General features: G+C 40.0%; 1 protein-coding gene across 1 annotated transcript in view; it reads left to right on the top strand.

The window, feature by feature from the left end:
- The window catches only part of LOC147732424 (uncharacterized), a 2559122-nt gene that overhangs the window by 708231 nt on the left and 1828395 nt on the right, over positions 1-22496 (top strand). Inside the window, exons 29-30 of the mRNA XM_086954262.1 lie at positions 2665-2799; positions 5534-5686. Coding sequence (XP_086810388.1) covers positions 2665-2799; positions 5534-5686 — 288 coding nt within the window. The remainder of the gene's footprint in view (positions 1-2664; positions 2800-5533; positions 5687-22496) is intronic.

The raw sequence follows: 22496 nt of genomic DNA on the forward strand, positions 1-22496 counted from the left end.
TTCTCCACTGCTGCCAGGAGGGCGATGTCAGTGCCCTGGCCTGGACGAAACCCTGTCTGGGAGACCCCTAGTAGGTTGTTGCTCTCCAGAAAAAGTGACAGTTGTTTGTTCACTAATTTTTCGGTGATCTTACTATTTCCTGGGAGAAGGGAGATGGGTCTATAATTAGAGAGGTCCTGTGGGTCCAACGAGGGTTTTTTTAGTAGGCCTTTGACCGCTGCCGCTTTCCAGCTGGCGGGAACTATGCCCTGCGAGAGGGAAGAGTTAATCAGTGCCGTAAGGGGGGGGATGATGGTGCTGGTCACTGTTTTCAGGAAGCGGAGGGGAGCGGGGTCGAGGGGGGACCCACTTTTGATAGAGGCTAAAGTTGCCACAACCTCTTCCGTGCTGACTGGCCCGAAGGCATCCAGGGAAGGAGAGGGGCTGGTAGGGTCCCAGTCCGTGTGAGCCGGTTGGCCCGGTTCGGGGGGGGGAATGGCCGCGAGAATTTTTTGTATTTTCTCGTCAAAGAAGTTAGCAAGATTGGTACATTTGCTTTCCGCTTCTTTGGGGTCAAGAGGTTTGAAGGGGGGGTCAGGGGGGTGAAGGAGTTCTTTGAGGACGGCAAAGGTTTTGTGGGCCGAGCTTGCAGCGTTTTTGATTCTGCTTTCGTAGAATACGATTTTGGTGTTACGTAGCTCCTTTTTATAGGCATTTACGGAGGTGCGGAATGAGTCTTTTTTCTCTGCTGTTTTATCCTTCCTCCAAAGTCGTTCGTTCCTCTTGCAGGTCTTGAGCAGAAGGTTGAGTTCGGGGGTGTACCAGGGGGATGGGTTGACTCTCTTGGTGCGTTTCAGAGAGCTGGTTTTTGGCAGGATGGCATCAAGAGATTGGGAGACCCAAGTGTTGAAGTCGTTGTCCGCGACTATGGGGTCTTGAGAGGGGACGGGAATGTTTCCCGATAGTTTGGCTGTCCATTCTTCTGGGTCCAGTTTATGCCATCGTCTAGTACGGGTTCTGATTTTCGAGGGTTGCGGGGGCGGAATGTTGATAGCCCATACAAAGGGGACCAGGAAGTGGTCGGTCCAAGGGAGGGGGACGTGGTCTTGGGTTTTCAGGTCCGGGATGTTTGTAAATATGGGGTCGAGCAGTTGCCCTCTTTCATGAGTGGCCTGTGGATTTTTTAAGTCAAGGCCGGTGGAGGTGATGTCCTGAAGCAGTTCTGTCGCCTGCTTGTCAACCGGGTCCAAGAAGTGGACATTGAGGTCCCCCAGAAGGAGGTAGTTGGAGGAGGACGTGCACTCAATAGTGATCTGATCGATGATTTTGCTCGGAAATTCGGCTAGGTGGCCCGGTGGGCGGTATACCAGAATTCCCGACAGCGAAGTCACTGGGGAGATTTGTATGGCAAAGTGACAGCTTTCACATCCCTTGATGTTGGCGTCCGAGGTTCTGCAGGTAAAGACATCCTTGTAAATTATGGCTAGTCCACCTCCTCTACCCTCTGGTCTATTCAGCGAGCAGATGAGGTACCCGGGAGGGAGTGTAAGGACTATATCGGGGCCGTTGCTGGGGGTGAGCCACGTTTCAGTGAGAAACAGGATGTCTGTGGCATGGTTTGCGATCAGGAGATTGATTTCGTGCGCATGCTTCACGAGCGACCTGCAGTTGAGTAGTCCTAGTTGTAAACCCTTAGGTGCCGGATCCGAGCCGACCGGGTTGCAGAGGTTGCACCTGGTGAATGGGTTGTCACCCGTCAGGGTGCGCGTGCAAGATGGGTGTTTCTGGGTTTTTAAGGCAAGAAGCTTGTCCCGGGGATAAGTCAGGCATTTCCTGGCAGAAATGGGCATAGTGGTTGGGCCTGGGGCCGGCTGGGCCCGGACGGGCCCAGATGGGCTTGCCTTTGGCGCGCCTTCGGCGCGCTGACGGCGCGCCCGCTGCGCCCGTCCGCTGAGCTGCCTGAAATGACACATGATTTATGGGGGAGGAGGGACGTTGGAAGGGTGGGCGTGGCCACCAGGGGTGGGCGTGTCTGTGGCTCCTCGCTGCCGGTAATGGCGGCGTGTGGAAGATTCCTGTACCAGACAGCGTTCAAATCGGCTGTTTTTGGTGATTCAGGTAGGTGCTGGAGGGTGCTCGCAAAAGTGAATTAAAAGTCACAAGAAAAGACAATTTTAAAACCAATATTCAATTTTTAGTCTAAGCGTCGCTCCCGGCTTCCGCCTCAGGAGATTCGGGCAGAGTGCAGCTCTGGTATTCAGAGCGCGCTTTATGGGCTTGGCGAGGGGTGGGCGTGGCCACCAGGGGTGGGCGTGTCCGTGGCTCCTCCTTGCCGGTAATGGCGGCGTGCGGAAGATTCCTGTACCAGACAACGTTCAAATCGGCTGTATCTAAAATAAAATACAACGCTTTTTTATTATAACTTTTCAACATGCTGCACAGCAGCCACACTGCTCTACACCATATCGTAAAGACACTGGCGAAGCCAATAGCTGTGGCTACACACTTATAAGGTCCCAAAGTCGAGACCTATTGGCTATGTCAATGACTGTTTACTTTGTCATGTGTTTGCTGATAAAGGATTCTACAATGTGAATTGCTGCTGGAATTGTTTTCAATAGTTTTCTCCAGACTCATATGTACCTTTTTTCCTTTGCAATTTGTTTTCCTTAATTTTCTGTGCAGTTGCGTGGCCAAGCTCAGTGTCAGAAGTGTTTGGAAGGAACATTCTGCAATCAGACAAGTCTTGCAAAGTCCTTTACCTGTCCAAAGGGACAATACTGTCCAGCGGGCAGCATCCTGCCTATCTCATGTCCACTGGTAAGGGACTTCAAGGGTTTTGTGTGGTTTTACTTGACTATTGAGTGCATTTTAGTTTGGCATTTTGATAATCGATTAACCCCAGCATGCCTGTGTTGGAGGTAAGATGCTCAGAGTTTTCTATATAAGGCAGTACATAATTTCAAACCAAATACATACACATGAAACTGAAACAGTTCAATGTACCAATAAAGCAAACTAATCCCCACTATCGACATCTCAGTCTACGAGATCAGCATATCAAACACATTTACACTGCCACTGTCCTTGGACCAAAGCTAACATGCTTTCGTCATTGACAAAGTGGCATTTACCTTCCTCCAAAAAGGTAAACTTTACTGCTTGTGATGGTGATGTGATGTACCATGCTTCCAGCCCCACAAGCCAATACCCACTCTTGCCTTGTACTACAACTGACTGCACTAGCCCGAAACCATTCCAACCGGTATCAACATATCAGCCCGGCATTCTGTCTCAGCCTACACTGCCAATACCTAAACGTACTTTACATTGCAAAGCTTTCTATGACACCAATATAATAAATTACTACACCATGCCAGGATCCAAAACCAGCTTGAGACAAGCATTTAAACAAGCTGCTCCCCTCCAGTATAGAGACAACCGCTATATGTCCATACAGCAGCTACCCACCAAGGTGCTACTAGCGTGTTTTCAGAATGTTTCCTTGGCTTCTTCCTTTCATGGCCTAGTCTTGAATGAAATACGTATACTAACTAACGACTTTCTTACTCTTATATACTGGCTCAATGATACTTGCTTTTCATTTTTCATACACTTTGGGAATGAACACAGATGCTTACATGGTGGCGATGGTCTAAGTGCTATTTTTGTTTGATTCATTACAATTTGCAAAACAAGTATAATGTGTGCCTACATGCATTGTTTATTTACGGTGCATTAATGTAGCTAATTTAAATCGAGTTAGATCCAATGCGGTTTGCACAGTCCTAGCGTAAGGTGAGTGATTTCAGACTGAAGAAGTTGCTAGTATTGGCGAGTGAAGCTAGTGAATTATTGGTGAAGACTGCCAGTTTACTGATCTAAGTAGTGATGTGCAGTTGTTTGGGCATTAAGAAGTAGAGACTGGAAGTAAGAGGTCAGGGAAAATCCTTGTCCTTGTTAAAGTTAATTTTCAGAGTTGCACATAGACATAGATGTCAGTGTGATCTAACGACATTGATATATAGATTACTGAAGCAAGAAAAGATAACAGTTTCACATTTTTGTGAAGGGGAATCAAAAAAATCTATTCTGACAAATGAGTAATTAATTCACTTTGTTTGGAGGTCTGGGTACATTCATGCTTACAATTGTGGGACCAAATATTTTCCATGAACGAAAAACGGAAGTCAGCGGGTACGTGAGTGGCCCGATAGAATTCTGCAGTTGTCAGCTTGTCAAGTTTGGGGAGAAAACAAAAAGCAGTGCACTTCAACAGCTTGGCGCTGGGGAGCGAAAGGAGAGCCATATGGTAACTAGGGGAAACATTGCCTGAAAGCCAGTTTAAATAGACTTCAAATAATGCAAATGAATCGTTATCTAAATCTTGTTCATGAGACCTAGGCTGTTGCTCTTCAGGAATTTTTAAAAATGACTTCAAATAGGTATTCCACATGTCGAACGCCCTCTTCCATTTTGTGCCTGAATGCATAAAGTTGGATTCTTTTAATGATATTCCTCAAGATTTCCGGGATAGTGAGATTAGTATGGAAGAGAGAGGATGGTGTGATATTTGGGCGATTACAAGAATGTTGCTTATGTAGGGTGAAGGGGAAGATAGTGGGATAGGTGGTAGTGGACAGAGATGGGGGACTAAAGGAATGAGGTAGCATTACGAGGAATAGGGTTCATGAACAAATAGCATACCATCGTAACACTGCAGTGGAGACCCTTTCAACCTTTCCAGCTAAACCCACCTCTATTTAGGACGCCAGTAGAGTTGGAAGGTTATTCAAGGTGGAAAAACAAATTTCATTTGGGTGAGGGGTTAAGGGGTCATGGAAGGAGAGTGAAAATAAGAAGGTCTCGTCTACCTTGTTTAATCACAACTTCAACCACATAACACTGCAGAGTTTTTCCTTTATTATCAGTACCCTCCTCCTCATGATATGGAGGCAGTGAACAGGGAGAGGATGATGGTAAGAGAAGGCTAACTGGTTTGGAAAAGTGCGAATATAGGAGAATGCAGAGGAACAAAACAAATTCAGGAGTACAAAAGAAGTGGAAAGGGCAAGGAAAGATGAGCCTGGACAGTTTGGTGTTTCCTTGGTGTGTTGTATTAGCAGACCATGTTCGTCTCTACATTTTTACACCTAGTTTTATGAAATAGTGGTAGTAGTGGGCCAGCTTGAAATGCAATTCTTTTGAATCTGATTGGCTGAAATACCAAAACATTTGGCAAATTTGCCTAACTGGGGTGCAAACTCTTGGTGCTCCTTTTAGAGTGGACCATTCTCTTGTTCCAACTGTGAGGGAGAAACTGCCAGTGGTAGCATGTTGCTAGCTTCCACCTTTTCATCCACCCTTGTTCAGGAGCGTCTGTCTTCCTTGCCACCCTTGGTCAGGACAACGGTTGCAAAGGTTTTAATGTGAAAAGAGCATAAAGATAGATAGCTATTTACACTTCTTGTCTCAAAAGTCGAAAATAGAAACTGGACTCCTCTTGTTTACTGTTTACGCGTAAAGAAGTTCATGATTGTCTCCTTTTTTCTAGGGTACTTACTCTGATGCCACTGGAATTGCCGACTTAGCATCCTGCAAACCATGTGCCCGTGGCATGTACTGCAGCACAGTCGGCCTGACCCAGCCTGAAGGGCCATGCCGGCATGGACATTACTGCACTCCAGGCTCCAATACCTCTTCACCTGTAAGTCACTGGGGCACAAAGCTCCACACACATGTTGTATACACTAGCACCATGGATAAATACCTTGGGGCATATTATCAAGGGGGTTTATCTCCGCTTTTTTGGCTTTAAAAGCCAAGAAAGCGGAGATAAAATTATCTCCCTATTACCAAGCTGTTGCTAACACCAGTTAGTGACAGCTAATAGGAGATAGCGACCATCTTGGGCCCCGCTTTGCATGTCAGTGATATTTATCACTAATGACATGCAAAGTGGGCGTGCCAAGATGTTAGCTACTGGAAACAGTCCCTAACATCGCTATCTCCTATTACCAACTTTTGGAGATGTTCGCGCTAAGCGCGAATATCTCCAAAAGCTAACACCTGCCCTGAGCAGTTCTTAGCCATGTTATCCAATGGGAGGTGGATAACATGGCTAAGAGCATTTGCTCGATAATGCATGAATATCGCTGACTTTTCAGCGATATTCATGCATTGCGGCCGTTTTTTATCGCATTTGCGATAAACCTTGCTAATAGCAAGGTTTATCTGCGATAAAAATCGCCGATGTGCGGCGATAATTTTTGTCTCTAAACAAGTTAGAGACAAAAATTATCGCTAGTTGTTGGTAATATGCCCCCTTGTTCTTTACTAAGACTTAAGACTGACTTGTAGGATGATTTCACGCGATAATTGTGCCCCATATCTCTTAGTACTTCATTTATCTTTACCTTAAAAATTGTATATTTGTTAGTCACTGGTAATATGGTAATATATTACTCACTTGCCCTGGAGTCGAAAGCATGTTTAAGATCATTTCTACCCCATCCATAGCTGCTCGAAGAAAATAATTTGGCAGTGAGTAGATTAACTGAATTATTTTCCACTGCTCAAAATTTGATGCATATTTGCAAACTGATTTATGCACAAGTATTTTGTCGATTTACAAAATGTGCAATTGAGAGAGAAATGAGAGTTGTGATTCAGACAGATCTGAGCCTGTGAACTTTTCCCTCCTCTAAGGGAGTCCGCTCAGGTGCACGACTCCCCCGTGGAAGGCGCGATGCAGGCGGAGATCATTATGCAAGGAATGATTGATGGGGCACCCAATTACAGACCTACCCATAATTTAGGCGAATAAAAATTAGTTTGTGTTTCCCTGCATGTGATCTATATGGCCTTTGTAGGGTCACGAGGTCCCTGACCTTCGCAAGTGGGGCCTTCCTACATCAACAGGCCTCTTTCCCCAATTCAGGTAGTTTGTGGCAGGCAATGAATGTAAAACAGCAGGTCCACAGCTTCACATACTATTCATGGTTGACGCAGTGCTACACATCTTGGTACAAGTTCTTGCAAGCCCCAGCAACAGGCCAGAGAGGCGCATCTCGATCTCAGCACCGATGCATATCTATCCAAGTCTTGGCCAGCCCCAGTGACTTCCTCAACAACAATGCAGCGCCTCGCATCTCAAGCTCCTATCAACAATTGCTGCATAGCAAATTCCACACTGACAGTGCCTTGAAGCTGCACAGTTCAACTCAATGCAAGGAATTTTATCGTTCCGCAACCAGGATTTAAGGTACTCTTGTTCAGCGGGCCTAACCTGGTCCCTAAAGAAGCCCGTGCTCCATTGTGGTCTGCCTGAACTTGTGATAGTGAACCTGTCCAGACCGACCAGATAACCACAGTTGGCACTATGTGCTTTTTGGTTTCTATTTTGAATTAAACTTTAAAATTGCATGTCTCAGGGTATACTAATTAGATTTATGTGGTTTTTGTCTTAAATTATTTATTACATTTTATTTTAGTTTTCTAAATTCATATGGTATTTTTCTTGCGTTATATTTCACTTTATTATTGTTTGAAGTGCTGCATAAATACTATGCAAATCGCCTCTAAGTTAAGCCTGACAGCTTTTGTGCCAAGCTACCAGATGGTCAAGCACAGGTTAATTTGGGGTTTGCTTGTGAATTCCCACTGATAAGGACTGTGGTTGCTGCTTGAGTAGGTTTACACCCCCTTCAACAAGTAACTCAATGTCGTACAAACTGCTGTTTACTACTGTTTCACAGGGGAAGATAGTCTATTTACTATGGGCACTTCAAAATGTCTACCAGAAGAGTGTGTGGCAATGGGCGTGTTTACATGGAAATTAATAAATATATAGGTATACATGCATACACATGCTTAAAAAAGAAAAAAATATATATATATATATATGATCATGTGATCAAGGCTCGTTGAGAGCAGAAACGTTATGGCGACAGCACTGAAATAAACCGGCATCTACTACCTTGTGGTCTGTGTCTGTTCTTGCCCCACGTCTGGGAAAACTGCAGCGTGTGGGGAACGGAGTTCGTGAATATATATATATATATATATATATATATATATCACAAATCCTGTATTAGACGCCACGTCTTAAATCACGCGCAGGAGCCACACAGGACACGGACCCAAGATTATCGTGCTGCTTATTTCTTTATTTTAGCCAGATGTCAGAGACGCGTTTCGCGGCGCGATCGCCGCTTGTTCACTCGACAAATTCATTTAGTCATGAAGGCTATTTAAAGTGACAGTGCTTTCAGAAAATGTGAATCACGTGATGACAATTTGCCATGGACATGGAAAACATACTACAATCATCGTATAATACCTGGGTTTGTAACATCGGTTAAGGCTGTCAGTTGCTGTGCAAACTATACGTAAAATACGCTTTAAAACTTTACGTGCAACTTTATACAAATTATAAAAATGCGAATCATTTAGCTTTTTATATTTGATGTTATTTTAAATTTCTGTAAAATACATTTGTCCTTTAACCTGTTACTTTAGTTATATTTTTTGTCTCTCCAATTACCATGACAACATTCAACAATAAAGTGCTTGTAAGTGATAGTGCTATTAAAAGAAATCCTTTTCATTTACTGTTCTCCTTTTCTACAAACCAAATTATCACCAGTTAATTCAGCTTTATACTCAACGTTCCATAAACCATTTACACATACATAGTTTCCTTTTGTTCATTATTTACGTTTGTAGTTATTGGAACTTCATTGCACTTGCTATTGACTTTTGAACATTACTAATCGGCTTATATCATTACACATCTGTCTTATTTATCCCACTTGTGCATTACCGCCACATATATTGACATTTCTTGGTATCCCTTTAAGCATCAAATAATCATATTTAATCACCTTTATAAACATTTATAAACATTTTTTAAAACACATTCATAAAATATTTACACATTTTAAAATCTTTTGTACCCCGTTTGGTCATAAAAATGCATATATACATTATTTACAACTTAAAACACCGTTTTGTTATTCATGTATATCTGGTGATTTAATTTTAGTGTATTTTTTTATGGGATATCAAATAAATCTCATGTTTCTAACGATCAGATGGCTGGTTGTCTTATCCATATTGAAAGCTGTTTTATCTCATGTTTAACTAGGATAGACAAGTATATAAATCTTCTGTAAGATTCAATCCATTCGGATGTTTTGAATCCAGCAGCAAAATATACCTCGTCTCTAACCTCCTTAGTTTGTTCTCACGGTCCCATCCTCGTCTGTTTGGGGAAATTGCATATATAAGGTAATATGTTAACCCTTTGTTGTTTGACCAGTGGAATGTTCTAAAATGACGAGCCACCGGGTAGGTGTTATCCATATTCGTGATGGCTCGAAGATGCTGAAGTATTCGAACGTGTGCTTGTAATTTACTTGACCCCACGTAGTTTAACCCACATGGGCATGTTAACACGTATACAGAAAATTCTGTTTTACAATTCAGCATCTTGTTAATCATATAAGGTTTGGCCTTGAAGGGGCTGAGGTATGCTTTTGTGTTTATGCCGTGTGTGCAGGCTTTGCATGTGGGACATCTTTTAAAACCTTTCAGGTTTTGATACCAGGTAGGTTTGCCAATAATTTCTGGATCTGATACAACTAGACAATCTCTCATTGCAGGACACCTACTATAAGTAATGGACACCCTCTGCGGGAGCAGGGGTCCTAATACTGGGTCACTCAATACTGTAGGCCATTCATCTTGAATGATTTTCTGTATCGTCTTATGTTGTTTGCTGTATCCTAGGATCAAGCGAAAGTTCTTTTCGTCCAAATTTAGTTGGCTTGCCTGATGTTCTTTGTTTTGTTTATCGCACTTATCTGTTTTACTGACCAATAAAGTTTCCCTCTCAACTAACATTGTTTTCGCTATGGCTCTATCTATAGTTTGTTTAGTGTAGCCTCTGGCTAGGAATCTTTCTTTGCTCTGTTTCTGGGCTAGCTGTAATTCCTCGTGTGTGCGGCATATCCTCTTTATCCTAAGCATTTCACCGTAGGGAATGCTGTTCACTAGGTGATGTGGGTGTGAACTTGAGGCATGCAATAGGGAGTTTCCTGCCGTTTTTTTCCGGTGTAATGTCGTTTGTAAAGTATATATATATATATATATATATATATATATATATATATATATATATATATATATATATATATATATATATATATACGATTCAAACTCCTGCTACGCCTCCCTCTCAGAAATGTATCCCAACAAAGAAAAAACAGGTACAGACCACTCCACAGCGCTACGAGTAGATTTCAAAGGAAGTTTATTGACCCCTTGTCACCAGCATGATGCGTTTCGGGTACGTCACAGTAGCCTTGATCACATGACTAGCGGAACCAATACCGGTGTTTAAATTATTACAGTATTACGGTCTAGATACCATACCCATAACTGCGAGGGGCGGAGATCGCTTGAGACGACTCCGCAGACTGGAATCTAGGTTCATTATAGACCTTTCCACGAAGCATCCCAGGGGTTTGAATGCGGGGGAGGAGATGGCGTTCCATCTGGGAAAATAGAACCGTTTACAGTGTATACAGGCCATATGTAGGACAGAACCTTTCCCTGCTAGAACAAAATGTCTTGGGAAGATTGGAGTACACATTCCAGGTGATCAAAGAATATATACAGGGTCCTCACTGTGGCTGGAATGAGAAGTTGAACATGACGTATGCCGACGCACTTATCTGTTTGTTTGTCTCACATTGTAAGATGCAATTACCCTGTGAAAATGTATGATTTATCTCATCATCTCTGCACGGTCTGTACGCTCAGGTAGTTCCTGTGTCTAGTTTTTATCCATGCATAGGTTTCAACATTGTTGTGTCTCATGGCTTGCATGAATGCACTCACACAACAATGTGTACGAATATAACTTGAGATATGGAATTGTACAGCATAATGATCTTATGATCTTCTTTCGGTAACATAAGATGGCATTTTCGTGCAGTATATGGGTGGATTTTTATTTGATATACTAGATAGAGGACCCTAGCCGATCCACGGCTTTATTCTTATTCTGTTTATGTCTTGAACAGTATGATTTTTATGTATACCCACGCCCTGTATGGATTTGCCCATCTGTGGGCTACATTGCTTAACCTGTGTAACATCTTTAGGTTGTGCACATTGACACTCAGAGATGGCGCCTACAGCAACCACAGTGGGGTTGTCCTCTGTCGTTTTCTATTACTGCAATTTGAAAGTGAGAATGTCTTATTTAAATCCACCTAGTAATGCATACGTTGTTACCACACTGACGAAGGCAGCACGCCGAAACGCGTTTGTGGAGGGTGCCTGCAAGGAATAAATAAACCTGCACTTTTTCGAAAAGTAACCCCCGAGTGCTGTCGTCTTTCTCGCATATGAGGAGGAATTGGAGCGTGATATATATATATATATATATATATATATATATATATATATATATATATATATATATATATATATATATATATATACGATTCAAACTCCTGCTACGCCTCCCTCTCAGAAATGTATCCCAACAAAGAAAAAACAGGTACAGACCACTCCACAGCGCTACGAGTAGATTTCAAAGGAAGTTTATTGACCCCTTGTCACCAGCATGATGCGTTTCGGGTACATCACAGTAGCCTTGATCACATGACTAGCGGAACCAATACCGGTGTTTAAATACTGTGTACAATTGACAAAGAAGGGGCGTTACCCATCCATAAACATAGAGAAAATACAATGGTAACAAAATATCATTTTAACAATTAATCCGAGTGTTCTTTTTAGTAAAAATATTATTTTTTTCTCCACAACATTGTAAAAACAAATATAGTTCATATTTATAATACACCACGGAGAGCGCAAATGTACAATTCTCATTTCTAGAATTTATGGCTGTTAAACCATTTGCGCAGAACATACCAGGTTTAAAACGGTTTATGTACTATAGGATGGAATTACTACTGGCAAAGAACCCCAGAATTCTTAAAGTGCAAGTGCTAAAAATTGATATAAAAACGTGCAAACAAACGTGCAAAGTGCAAAGTGCAAAATCAGCCGTGGCACGGAGGTAGATCCCTGCCTCAGTTGTATTCAATGGGTCACTGGCTGATTAATAATAAAGGAGGACAATGTGGTGTTGCATGTTAAGCCGATTATGCAGGTTTACATGTAATAATGAATTTATAAAACAATTCTACTACCAGCACAGAATGCTACGGAATAACAAACTTGATATGATGACAGCTATTAACAAAAGAAGGAGCTTATGGCCTAGTGCACATTTCATCCTATATTTATGTTCACAAAATGCTGTCTAACGAAGCTTTACATTCAATGAATAAATCAATTCATGGCATACGTGTCAACATAATAGAAATCCAGATGCAATGCTACAATGCCACATCATATCCTAGAGAATCTAGATGGATAATTCTAAAGATAGAATAGCAATTAGCTACATAGCTGATTATGCATAGGGAACAGGTAACACTGGATTCATACAAAAAACAGGAATAAGGGGGTGCAACTAAAACAGGAACCAGAAGTCTGCCACTCTTCTGTTGACCCATAATTATAAAAAGCAATGCAGGTCCTCCCCTGTATTCATTCCATTCGGAATCCTAGTGTCTAAAAGCAGAATGTATTTGCTTTCCAGTTGTCTTAACAATTTCTCTCTGTTTCCACCCCTGATGTTTTTAGGCACTGCATCAATAATGAAGTATTGCAGATCGTTCAAATTTTTCTTATGGACCAGACCAAAATGGCGTGCAACTGGGTAGTTTTCATCAGAATTTACAATTGCCCTTAAATGCTGGAGGATACAATTAAAAGCCTGTAATTTGGTGCTCCCAATGTACTTTAGCCCAAAAGTACATTGGAGCACATAGACCACAAAATCAGTGCGGCATGTAAAATGCCCTTTCATTTGAAAAGGCACAGGATCAAATGCAGAGCAGTATTCTTTGGTATTAATACCAAATGTGCATGCTCTGCAGGAGATACATTTATAAAACCCAGATTTGTCTGACAACCAATTTTTCTTTATGATGACCTCGGGACTGGATCTAACCAGAGCATCCCTCATTGAGGGAGCTCTTCTAAAAATTATGTTTGGTTCATCTGGTAACAATGGTGCCACACTGATGTCGGTCTTTAACACCTTGGCTGCTAGGCGTTTTCCCCTCCTGTGCTGGAAAATGCTTTAGTACATCATTTCATGACGAGCTCAGCTCGTCATCAGCACAGCTCAACTGTGCATCATGACGAGCTGAGCTCGTCATGAGCATCGAAAGGGTTAACAAAGGCCAATGCTTTTTCAATATCCCCCTCACCTTCTTTTCCTCACTGTTGAAGGTGGTGATTAAACTAACCTTATCAGGGGCTTCCTTTGTCAACTCTTGCCCAATCTGTATCCTGTTGGCACTGGTGGAAGTGAGATACTCTTCTCGGTTCATGCTATTCGCCCTATTCAAAGCTTCCTGTAATAAGGATGTCTGATAGCCTCTTGCACAAAATCTCAAATATGCTTCATTCTGGCATTACTCCAAATCTGAATTGGAACTGCAAATTCTACGTATACGCAGAAATTCCCCGTACGGAATACTTTTGACTAGATGACCTGGGTGTGAACTATTTGCCTGCAAGATTGAATTGCCCGCCGTAGGCTTTCTGTGGAGTCGGGTATGCAGTTTATCATCTGAGACATATGATTCAACGTCTAAAAATTGAATCATGGTGGTACTAATTTGAGATGTAAACTTGAGATATATATATATATATATATATATATTCACTGAAAAAACCATAGGTTTCACACCAGTTATAGTTAGGAATTTGCATTTAAAAAACCTATTAAATTCACAGAAAAAACCAAAGGTTTCACACCAGTTATAGTTAGGAATTAGCATTTAAAAAAACTATTAAATTCACTGAAAAAACCATAGGTTTCACACCAGTTATAGTTAGCTGGAAATTTTACTGACATAAAACCAATGAAATTCCACGTTATAGTTAGTTGGACTCACTATAACTTGCGCGTGTAATGCACTGCTGATGACATCACATATTACATCACTCATGACATGGTCAGTGACATCACTCATGACATCACTGATGACACCATCCAGTGAATGTGTGTCTTTCTGAAAATTAAATTGTTTTATTTATGAATATGTAAAGGTCGATGGAAGAATAAATGTTTAAATTATTGTCTTAATGAATGTTTTTTTTTTAAACGATTGGTTAACTGGCTTATTAAGTGTATCTTAGTGAATACATATATTAGCGAGTAATGTTTAAGTATTTAAATGTTTGTATCAGTGTTTCACTTTGTGTATAAATGGCTACATGGGTTGGTGAGTAGCTACATGTGTGTGTATATGGGTTATTAGATGTTTTTAGTATCAGAATGAGTGTCTGTATGGTTTGGTGGGGTTGTTACTTAGCATATAGAGGCATCAATGACTGACTCACTGTTTATATGTTTTTTGAAGACAGCATAGGTGCAGGACTGTATGGGTGGATGAGTGTGTATATGTGTGTGTTAGTGAGTGAATGACTGCCTCAGTAGTGTCTTTATCAGTAACTACATATGTTTTAATCTAGTATATGTGAGTATTGATATATATAAGTCAGTATATGTGAGAGTGAGAGATTGAAACAGTTCCTGTTTAAATAAGTATGTGTTTCTATAAGTGATTGTTTAAGAGAGTAAGTATGTGTAAGTTTCCTTAGAAGTAAGGTGGTAGTGTGTGTATATCTGTATATGTTAATAAATGGATGTTTATTAGTTTATTTGCATGTGTGAATATGTGTGTGAGTAACTTTTTGATGACTGTCGGTGTGTAACAGGATGTATAGGTTTATCACTACATATGATGAGCGAGTATATGTATGAGTGACTATATAGAACTGTTGGTGAATGAGTGGATGTGTATATAGATGGTGGAATTACTGAATTGGTTGTTGTAACTGGTATGGGTATATCCACTTTTTTGAAAATGTTAGTTTCTATTTTTGATTATATGTTTCAAGGGTTACTTTACAGTGAAAGGAGGTCTGCCAATCTGTCACAAGGATGGTGTCATCAGTGATGTCATGAGTGATGTCACTGACCATGTCATGAGTGATGTAATATGTGATGTCATCAGCAGTGCATTACATGCGCAAGTTATAGTGAGTCAAACTAACTATAAGGTGGAATTTCATTGGTTTTGTGTCAGTAAAATTTCCAGCTAACTATAACTGGTGTGAAACCTATGGTTTTTTCAGTGAATTTAATAGGTTTTTTAAATGCTAATTCCTAACTATACCTGGTGTGAAACCTATGGTTTTTTCTGTGAATTTAATAGGTTTTTTAAATGCAAATTCCTAACTATAACTGGCGTGAAACCTATGGTTTTTTCAGTGAATTTCATTGTTTTTTTAATAGCAAATTTCTATAGCTATGAAATGTAATAGTTTCTAAAATGAATCCTATATTGTATATTTATGTAATACTATTTTTTTTATATATATTGTTCATGGTTTTTTTCATTTTTAATTTTTTGCCTTTGAGCGCTCCCGGTACGCGTACCGTTGTGCGCACCGGTAAGCGCATATTTTTGGGCGCGCCCCGGTGCGCGTACCGGGTCGCGTCCCGTTAGCGCACCCCAAAAAAAAAAAAAAAATAATGAAGGAGTGAGCATAAGGAGAGGGACAGAGAGAGTGGTGTAAAGAGAAAGAAAGCTAGAGGTAGGAATACACAGGGACTGTGTAATAGATAGTAAGACAGAGAAAAGGTGTAAGAGGTAGTAACTGAGAAAAGGAAAATGAATAAGGGAGCAAAAGAAGAGAAGAAAGAGGAAGAAGACTAAAGCAGAGGTTCTGGGAGAATGTGAATGGGTGATGAAAGTAAAAGGAAGGAAAGTAAAGGATGGAGAATGACAGGTAGTGACGGAACTAGAGAAAAGGAACAGCAATGACGGAGGGAATGAAAAGAGCAGTGAGTGAAAGTAAATACATTTATTTATGAAAGCCTTGCGCCACCGGTGCATCATTTGTTTCCCATGTTAAAAGTGATGCACCTGCGGCACAAAGGAATCATAAATAAGGCCCAAATGTAAATACCATTGATTTGCCCCCAAAATCGTTTTTTGAATAACATTTTCCCAACACAGCGCAGATCCTATGTACAAGCATTCAATTTCACTCCTGAAACCTCACTGTTTCACAAAAGACAATTCCTCTATCTTGCATATTTTAATATCAAGCATTTACAAAAAACATACCACAAACCAACACCAAAGAAATTCAGGGCCTTATTTTTGAAAGCCTTGCGCCACCGGTGCGTCATTTTTTTCCCATATCAAAAGTGATGTACCTGCAGCACAAGCCAATCATAAATATGACCCAAATGTAAATACCATTGATTTGCCACCAAAATCGTTTTTGGAATAACATTTTACCAACACAGCGCAGGTCCTATGTACAAGCATTCAATTTTACTCCTGAAACCTCACTATTTCACAAAAGACAATTCCTCTATCTTGCATATTTTAATATCAAGCATTTCCAAAAAACATGCCACAAACCAACAAGAAAAAATCTCAATCTGCTTCCTAATTTGAGATAACGCAGGTGACATAATTCTAAAACATTCAAATACAATTCTTTACAGAGGCAGACACTATTAATTTCTTCTCAAAAATATAAGCCATCCATTTACCCCAAAATCGTTTTTTAAATAACTTTTTACAAACACAGCACAAGTCCTATGTACAAGCGTTTAATTTTACTACTGAAACTTCACTATCTGATTCCAAATCTTCTCCATAGAGCAAACAAGTGTCTATCTAAATTAAATGAATCATTACTTACCTTTACAAATGCTTTGGGAGATTGAGAACAGTGTCAGACACACACACCAATTTTTCTTTAGCAGAGCAAAAGGTGTCCAATCGAAACACTGAAACCAAGACTGGCAGAGAAAACCTCTAATTCTACACACATATGCCACATTTCAACCAATCAATACTCTTCCCTCACTTTTTTCAAACCAACACCCTTCCCCCTCTCAGACCTTTCTATCTGTTACCATAGCAACTCCCTCCTAACTGAACTCTCAGGTTCAAAAGTTTATTCTACAATGTTGCAAATTAAGTCAGCAAGGATGTTTGACCTCTCAATACACCAGCTTATCCAGGGCATTATTGCTTTTAGTGACTTTTTCTTAACCATTCAAATTGCTTCTTTCACACAGCACAACCATGCACCCTAACTTTCAGTTTTCAACTATCTGAATCCACCAATCATTGCCTGTGATTCAAGAGCAGGGAAACTCCACAATTATTTTTTTGTAAACTCCTACTGTTCCAACTGCCATTTCATTCCCACACTTCATCTGACTGCACCAGAACCTTCTCTCATCATGTATTCTGTGTGGATTATTGGACATAGCTACATCCACTGGGCTCAAAGGTATGCAGCTAGCAGAAATTTTCACAACCTTGATTTATCAAATGTGGAAATCAAGTGGATTGGCCAGAGAGGATTGAGATGTCACCAATTGATACCATTGGTGAAAACCTTTTTGCATCTGCCAAACCCTGACCTCTTAATACTGCACTGTGGTGGAAATGACTTGGGCACTATGACTGGGGTTGGTCTGGAAATGTTTTTAAAGGACACCTTTGATCAATTGATGACACTTTTTCCACAATCTGCCTTGGTATTATCCAATATATGCCAAAGACAGAAATGGAACTGGTCCAAACAATTTTGTCCACAATTTGAGAAAGCACGGAAATATGTGTATAAATCTGTTTCTGCTTACATGAGAGACTTTGGAATGGGTTCAATATACAATAATAACTTGCGTTACAACATGCAAGACATCTACAGAGGAGATGGTGTGCACTTCACAGATGAGGGGAATAGAATATTCCTCCTGAATTTAAGACTGTGCATTGGAACCTACTTGTAGGTACCTAAATCAGCCACAGAACCCAAAAGCTCTTTTCAGAGCTACCCTACCTCTGATCAGTCAAAACATTATCTTTTTCTAACGTTTTTCACTATTTTTCACCAGGGTACGCTCCCCGGTACGCTCCCCGGTGCGCGTACCGGGCGCTCCCCCGCGAAATAATGTTTTTATTTTTTTTTATTTTGGCATATATGCCCCTCCTAAACTCCCCTCAGAAAACCTAGAGGGTCAGGAAGTGTCTACTGTGCCCCCTTCTACCCATTTCCAACGTTGTTTGTCCTCCATCTTGTGTCTCAATTCTACAAAAACACATAATGGCGGACTCCCGTAGCGCTTACCGGTGCGCGTACCGGGGCGCGCACCGGGAAGCGCTCCCAAAAAAAATGTGGGAAATTAAATTACATAAAAACCACTGAACAGACTTTCACCAAATATAGAATAGGCCCTACTACATACCAGTCCCTACCATTTTCCCAAATTTGGTTAAATTCCATTGACGCATTTAGGCTGTAGCTCTGTCTAAATATCCTGAGGTAAATTACATGACAAAAACTCATATGAAAGTGTTAGAATTTACAACCAATTAAAATGTTACTTAAATTTTTTACTTTTATGTGCTGACATTTGATTGGTTAAGTACATGAATATATATGAAAAATGAGAGGGAAACACAGCCATTTTGACTAATAGTACCTGAGGGACATTTCAAAAGAATTTTCACAGAAAACTTCAACTGCTTTAAAAAGGTAAGTTAATATTTTTGAAGGGGAACTATGTTGTGCACTTTAAGTTAATTTGACAAAACGTTTTCAGAAAGTTATATACTGTCCCTCTGTAGGAGTTAGAGATTGAGATAGACTTCACTGTTATAATTATGGATTGAGTAAGGCTTCTCTGATATAATTATGAATTAACTTAGGCTTCATCACAGGCACTTTTTAATAGTTCTACTTCCTGCCTGAAACCATACACTGCCCAAAGATAACTTCACTGTTAAAAACTCACAAATACCTGTCTGATCTTAAACCCAACAGTGCCCTATCTCTACTGTTATATTTATTTTTTATGCAATTTACAGCAAGAAAATGGAAGGAGAAGAAAATAAAATTAATATTTCATTTGAAATTAATATGGAAAACAATCCTAAGGAAGACAAAGATGAAATAGACTTTTTGGATCACTCTCTGGACCAAGACTTAATTAATTGTGTAGAAGAAAATGAATCATGGAATCCAAATGAGGACATACCTGATGAATTAATGTTGGAAATTCTTTTAGATTTTGAAAAATCACAGCAATAAATTTTTATTTAAAAAAAAAAATTGTTTGAGACATTATTCTTTTTTATATTCAAATTATGAAATAGTACCAAAATAGATATAATATAAAGTGAGACTTAAAATATACTGTGCAACTTTTTTATGTTACATAGTAATTTTGCTCATAGTTACTTCCATTCTCCCACTATATTATCTCCAATGTGTATTTAACATCTCTTTATCATCTCCTGCCTCTATGTTGTTTCTGCTTTCCTGACAAACTATGGTGATCAGTGATGTCATCAGTGATGTCACTGACCATGTCATGAATGATGTAATATGTGACATCATCAGCAGTGGATTGCGGGTGCGCGATATATAGTTAGTGCAACTAACTATATATGGAATTTCAATGGTTTTGTGTGAGTAAAATAAGGTTTTGTAAATGCGAATTCCTAACTATATATGGTCTATAACCTATGGTTTTTTCAGTGAATTTTCAAGGTTTTGTAAATGCTAATTCCTAACTATATATGGTCTATAACCTATGGTTTTTTCAGTGAATTTTCAAGGTTTTGTAAATGCTAATTCCTAACTATATATGGTCTATAGCCTATGTTTTTTTCAGTGAATATATATATATACATACATATATAAACATATATCATCTGTATATCTATATAAATACAAACATAAATGCATGCATACATATACTTATATGCATACAGATGCATGTTATTTACATGAAAGTTGAAAAAACACTAATAAAAGCAAAGCTAAAAAGCCACCTCATTACAAACAGAATGGCTTTAACTTAAACGAGGGCGAGATCTATTGCATTTTCAATGCTTGTTTACTTTGGTTCCATCAAGAAGGCATTCAGATGTGTCACACATTTGCCATAAATTCTGAATGTTAGCACTCTAGTTGCACATTAGATCACTGTAGTAAAGCTACTGCTCACCAGGGACGTCTGCTGCTGGTATTCAAAGTGCATGTTTCAGTCTGCATGTCAGAATTTTTTTAATGAAATAGAAGAGGATTTGAGAAGTCACTCAAAATGATCCCTAATTTTTCTTTCTGAAGCACTAATCATACTTTCTATGGCAAAATTAACCCCCTCATGTTGTTCCTTTTTAAATTGAGTGTTTTCAGACTTACCACTTCATTCCAATCAAGATGGCTTCTGGTGTGCCATACTTTTGTCATAAGTAAGACTGTTAGCGCTCTAGTTGTTCTTTAGAACACTCTGGGACATTCTGTCATTGGGCTATACTTGGGGTACATCTGGGTGATATTTGGGCTACATTTAGGCTCTTTTGTCTCTGGTGGCCATCTTGGGAGACTGTATGTCAGAATTTTTTAATGAAATTGAAGAGGGTTTGAGAAGTCACTCAAAATGTGCCCTAATTTTTCTTTCTGCAGCACTAATCATAATTCATATGGCAAAATATACCCCCTCATTTTGTTCCTTTTTAAATTAAATGTTTTAAGAGTTACCACTTTATTCCAATCAAGATGGCTTCAGGTGTGCCATACCTTTGTAATAAGTAGGACTGTTAGCGCTCTAGTTGTTCTTTAGAACACTCTGGGACATTCTGTCATTGGGCTATACTTGGGCTACATCTGGGTGATATTTGGGCTACATTTGGGCTCTTTTGTCTCTGGTGGCCATTTTGGGAGACTGCATGTCAGAATGTTTTAATGAAATAGAAAAGGATTTGAGAAGTCACTCAAAATGTGCCCTAATTTTTCATTCTGCAGCACTAATCATACTTTCTATGGCAAAATATACCCCCTCATGTTGTTTCTTTTTAAATTAAATGTTTTAAGAGTTACCACTTTATTCCAATCAAGATGGCTTCAGGTGTGCCATACCTTTGTAATAAGTAGGACTGTTAGCGCTCTAGTTGTTCTTTAGAACACTCTAGGAGGCTGCAGTAGAACACAAAGGAATCAACTGACAGTCTCTGTCCTTGTTGGATGTACATGTTTTACTGAGAATGTCAGACTTCATTTTCACATGACTGAGAAAGATAATGTGAATTTACAGAAAATATGCTTTCAGTTTAGCTTATAGATCCCCTTCCAAACCACTGTGGGAAAATCATGAGATATTAGTTTTCTTTCAAACAATATTCATGATATCACAGCAGAAGGTTTTTTCACATGGTAAAATCACCTTAGAACCCACCACAATTCCTAAAACGAGTATGGTACCATCAACAAATGATTTATAATGTAACTAAAGTCCTAAAACCCTCTATTAACTACAATGCTTTTTAATGAGGTGCTATCATGTATATTGGTCCCAAGATGGCTGCCAACACTTCTTGGATGAAGTGCTGACAGCCAATCAGATCAGATGTGTAGTTAGGCTCCGCCCAGATATATATCTTTTTTTGAACCTAAATTACTCAAAATCCACTGGAGCACATATATTGAGACCTAGCAAGGGCACATCGGGCTAACAGTCCCTACAATTTTGCCAAGTTTCGTGCAAATCCATTCAGCCGTTCGGGCTAAAAGTGAGGCCAACCGCCCTATGGAAATTAACATGGGAAAAACGCGTTTTGGGACCCCACTTTTTTCTCGGCCCCCCCTTGATGAAACCCCCCCAAATTGTCAGGGGCTGCTCAGAAACAAAATGTTCCATTTTCCTGAAAATTTCAGCCAATTCCGTCCACAAACGCCAAAGTTATTAGACATAGAATTTTCAAAAATCCCATAGAGAAAAAATCCTAACTATATATACCTACTGGCGACCGCCAGTAGGTAATATATATATATATATATATATATATATATATATATATATATATATATATATATATATATATATATATATATGTTCCATATGCATGCACCCGAAGATTGGAGACCCAAGCACGTCGTGTTCAATACTTTATTCTGTCAAGCAGCACAGCACCCAACTCCATAGGCAAAACCAGTTTGTTGCCAGTGATTTCCCCTATGCGTTTCAGGCGTCATCCCGCCCTTGTTCACTGGGATGGCTTGTGAGGAGAGACAGCGTAACAGGTGATCTTTATTTTCAGGGTTCATTGAGGTTCCACCCAGTGGGCGTGTTGGCTCAGTGCACCCTGTTACTTGCGGTCTTTACGATACTTTCATCCATTAGTAGGTACTTCTTCCATATCTCCTAGCTTAATTCAAACACCTGCAGTGGGTTGCTGTGTCCCACAGTATCATTGCCATGCTGGTTTCCCTTCACAGAACACCACTTTGTTCCTTCTTTGACCTATTCG

The sequence above is a fragment of the Lissotriton vulgaris genome, chromosome 2_1, assembly GCF_964263255.1.
Source record: "Lissotriton vulgaris chromosome 2_1, aLisVul1.2, whole genome shotgun sequence".
Taxonomy (NCBI): domain Eukaryota; kingdom Metazoa; phylum Chordata; class Amphibia; order Caudata; family Salamandridae; genus Lissotriton; species Lissotriton vulgaris.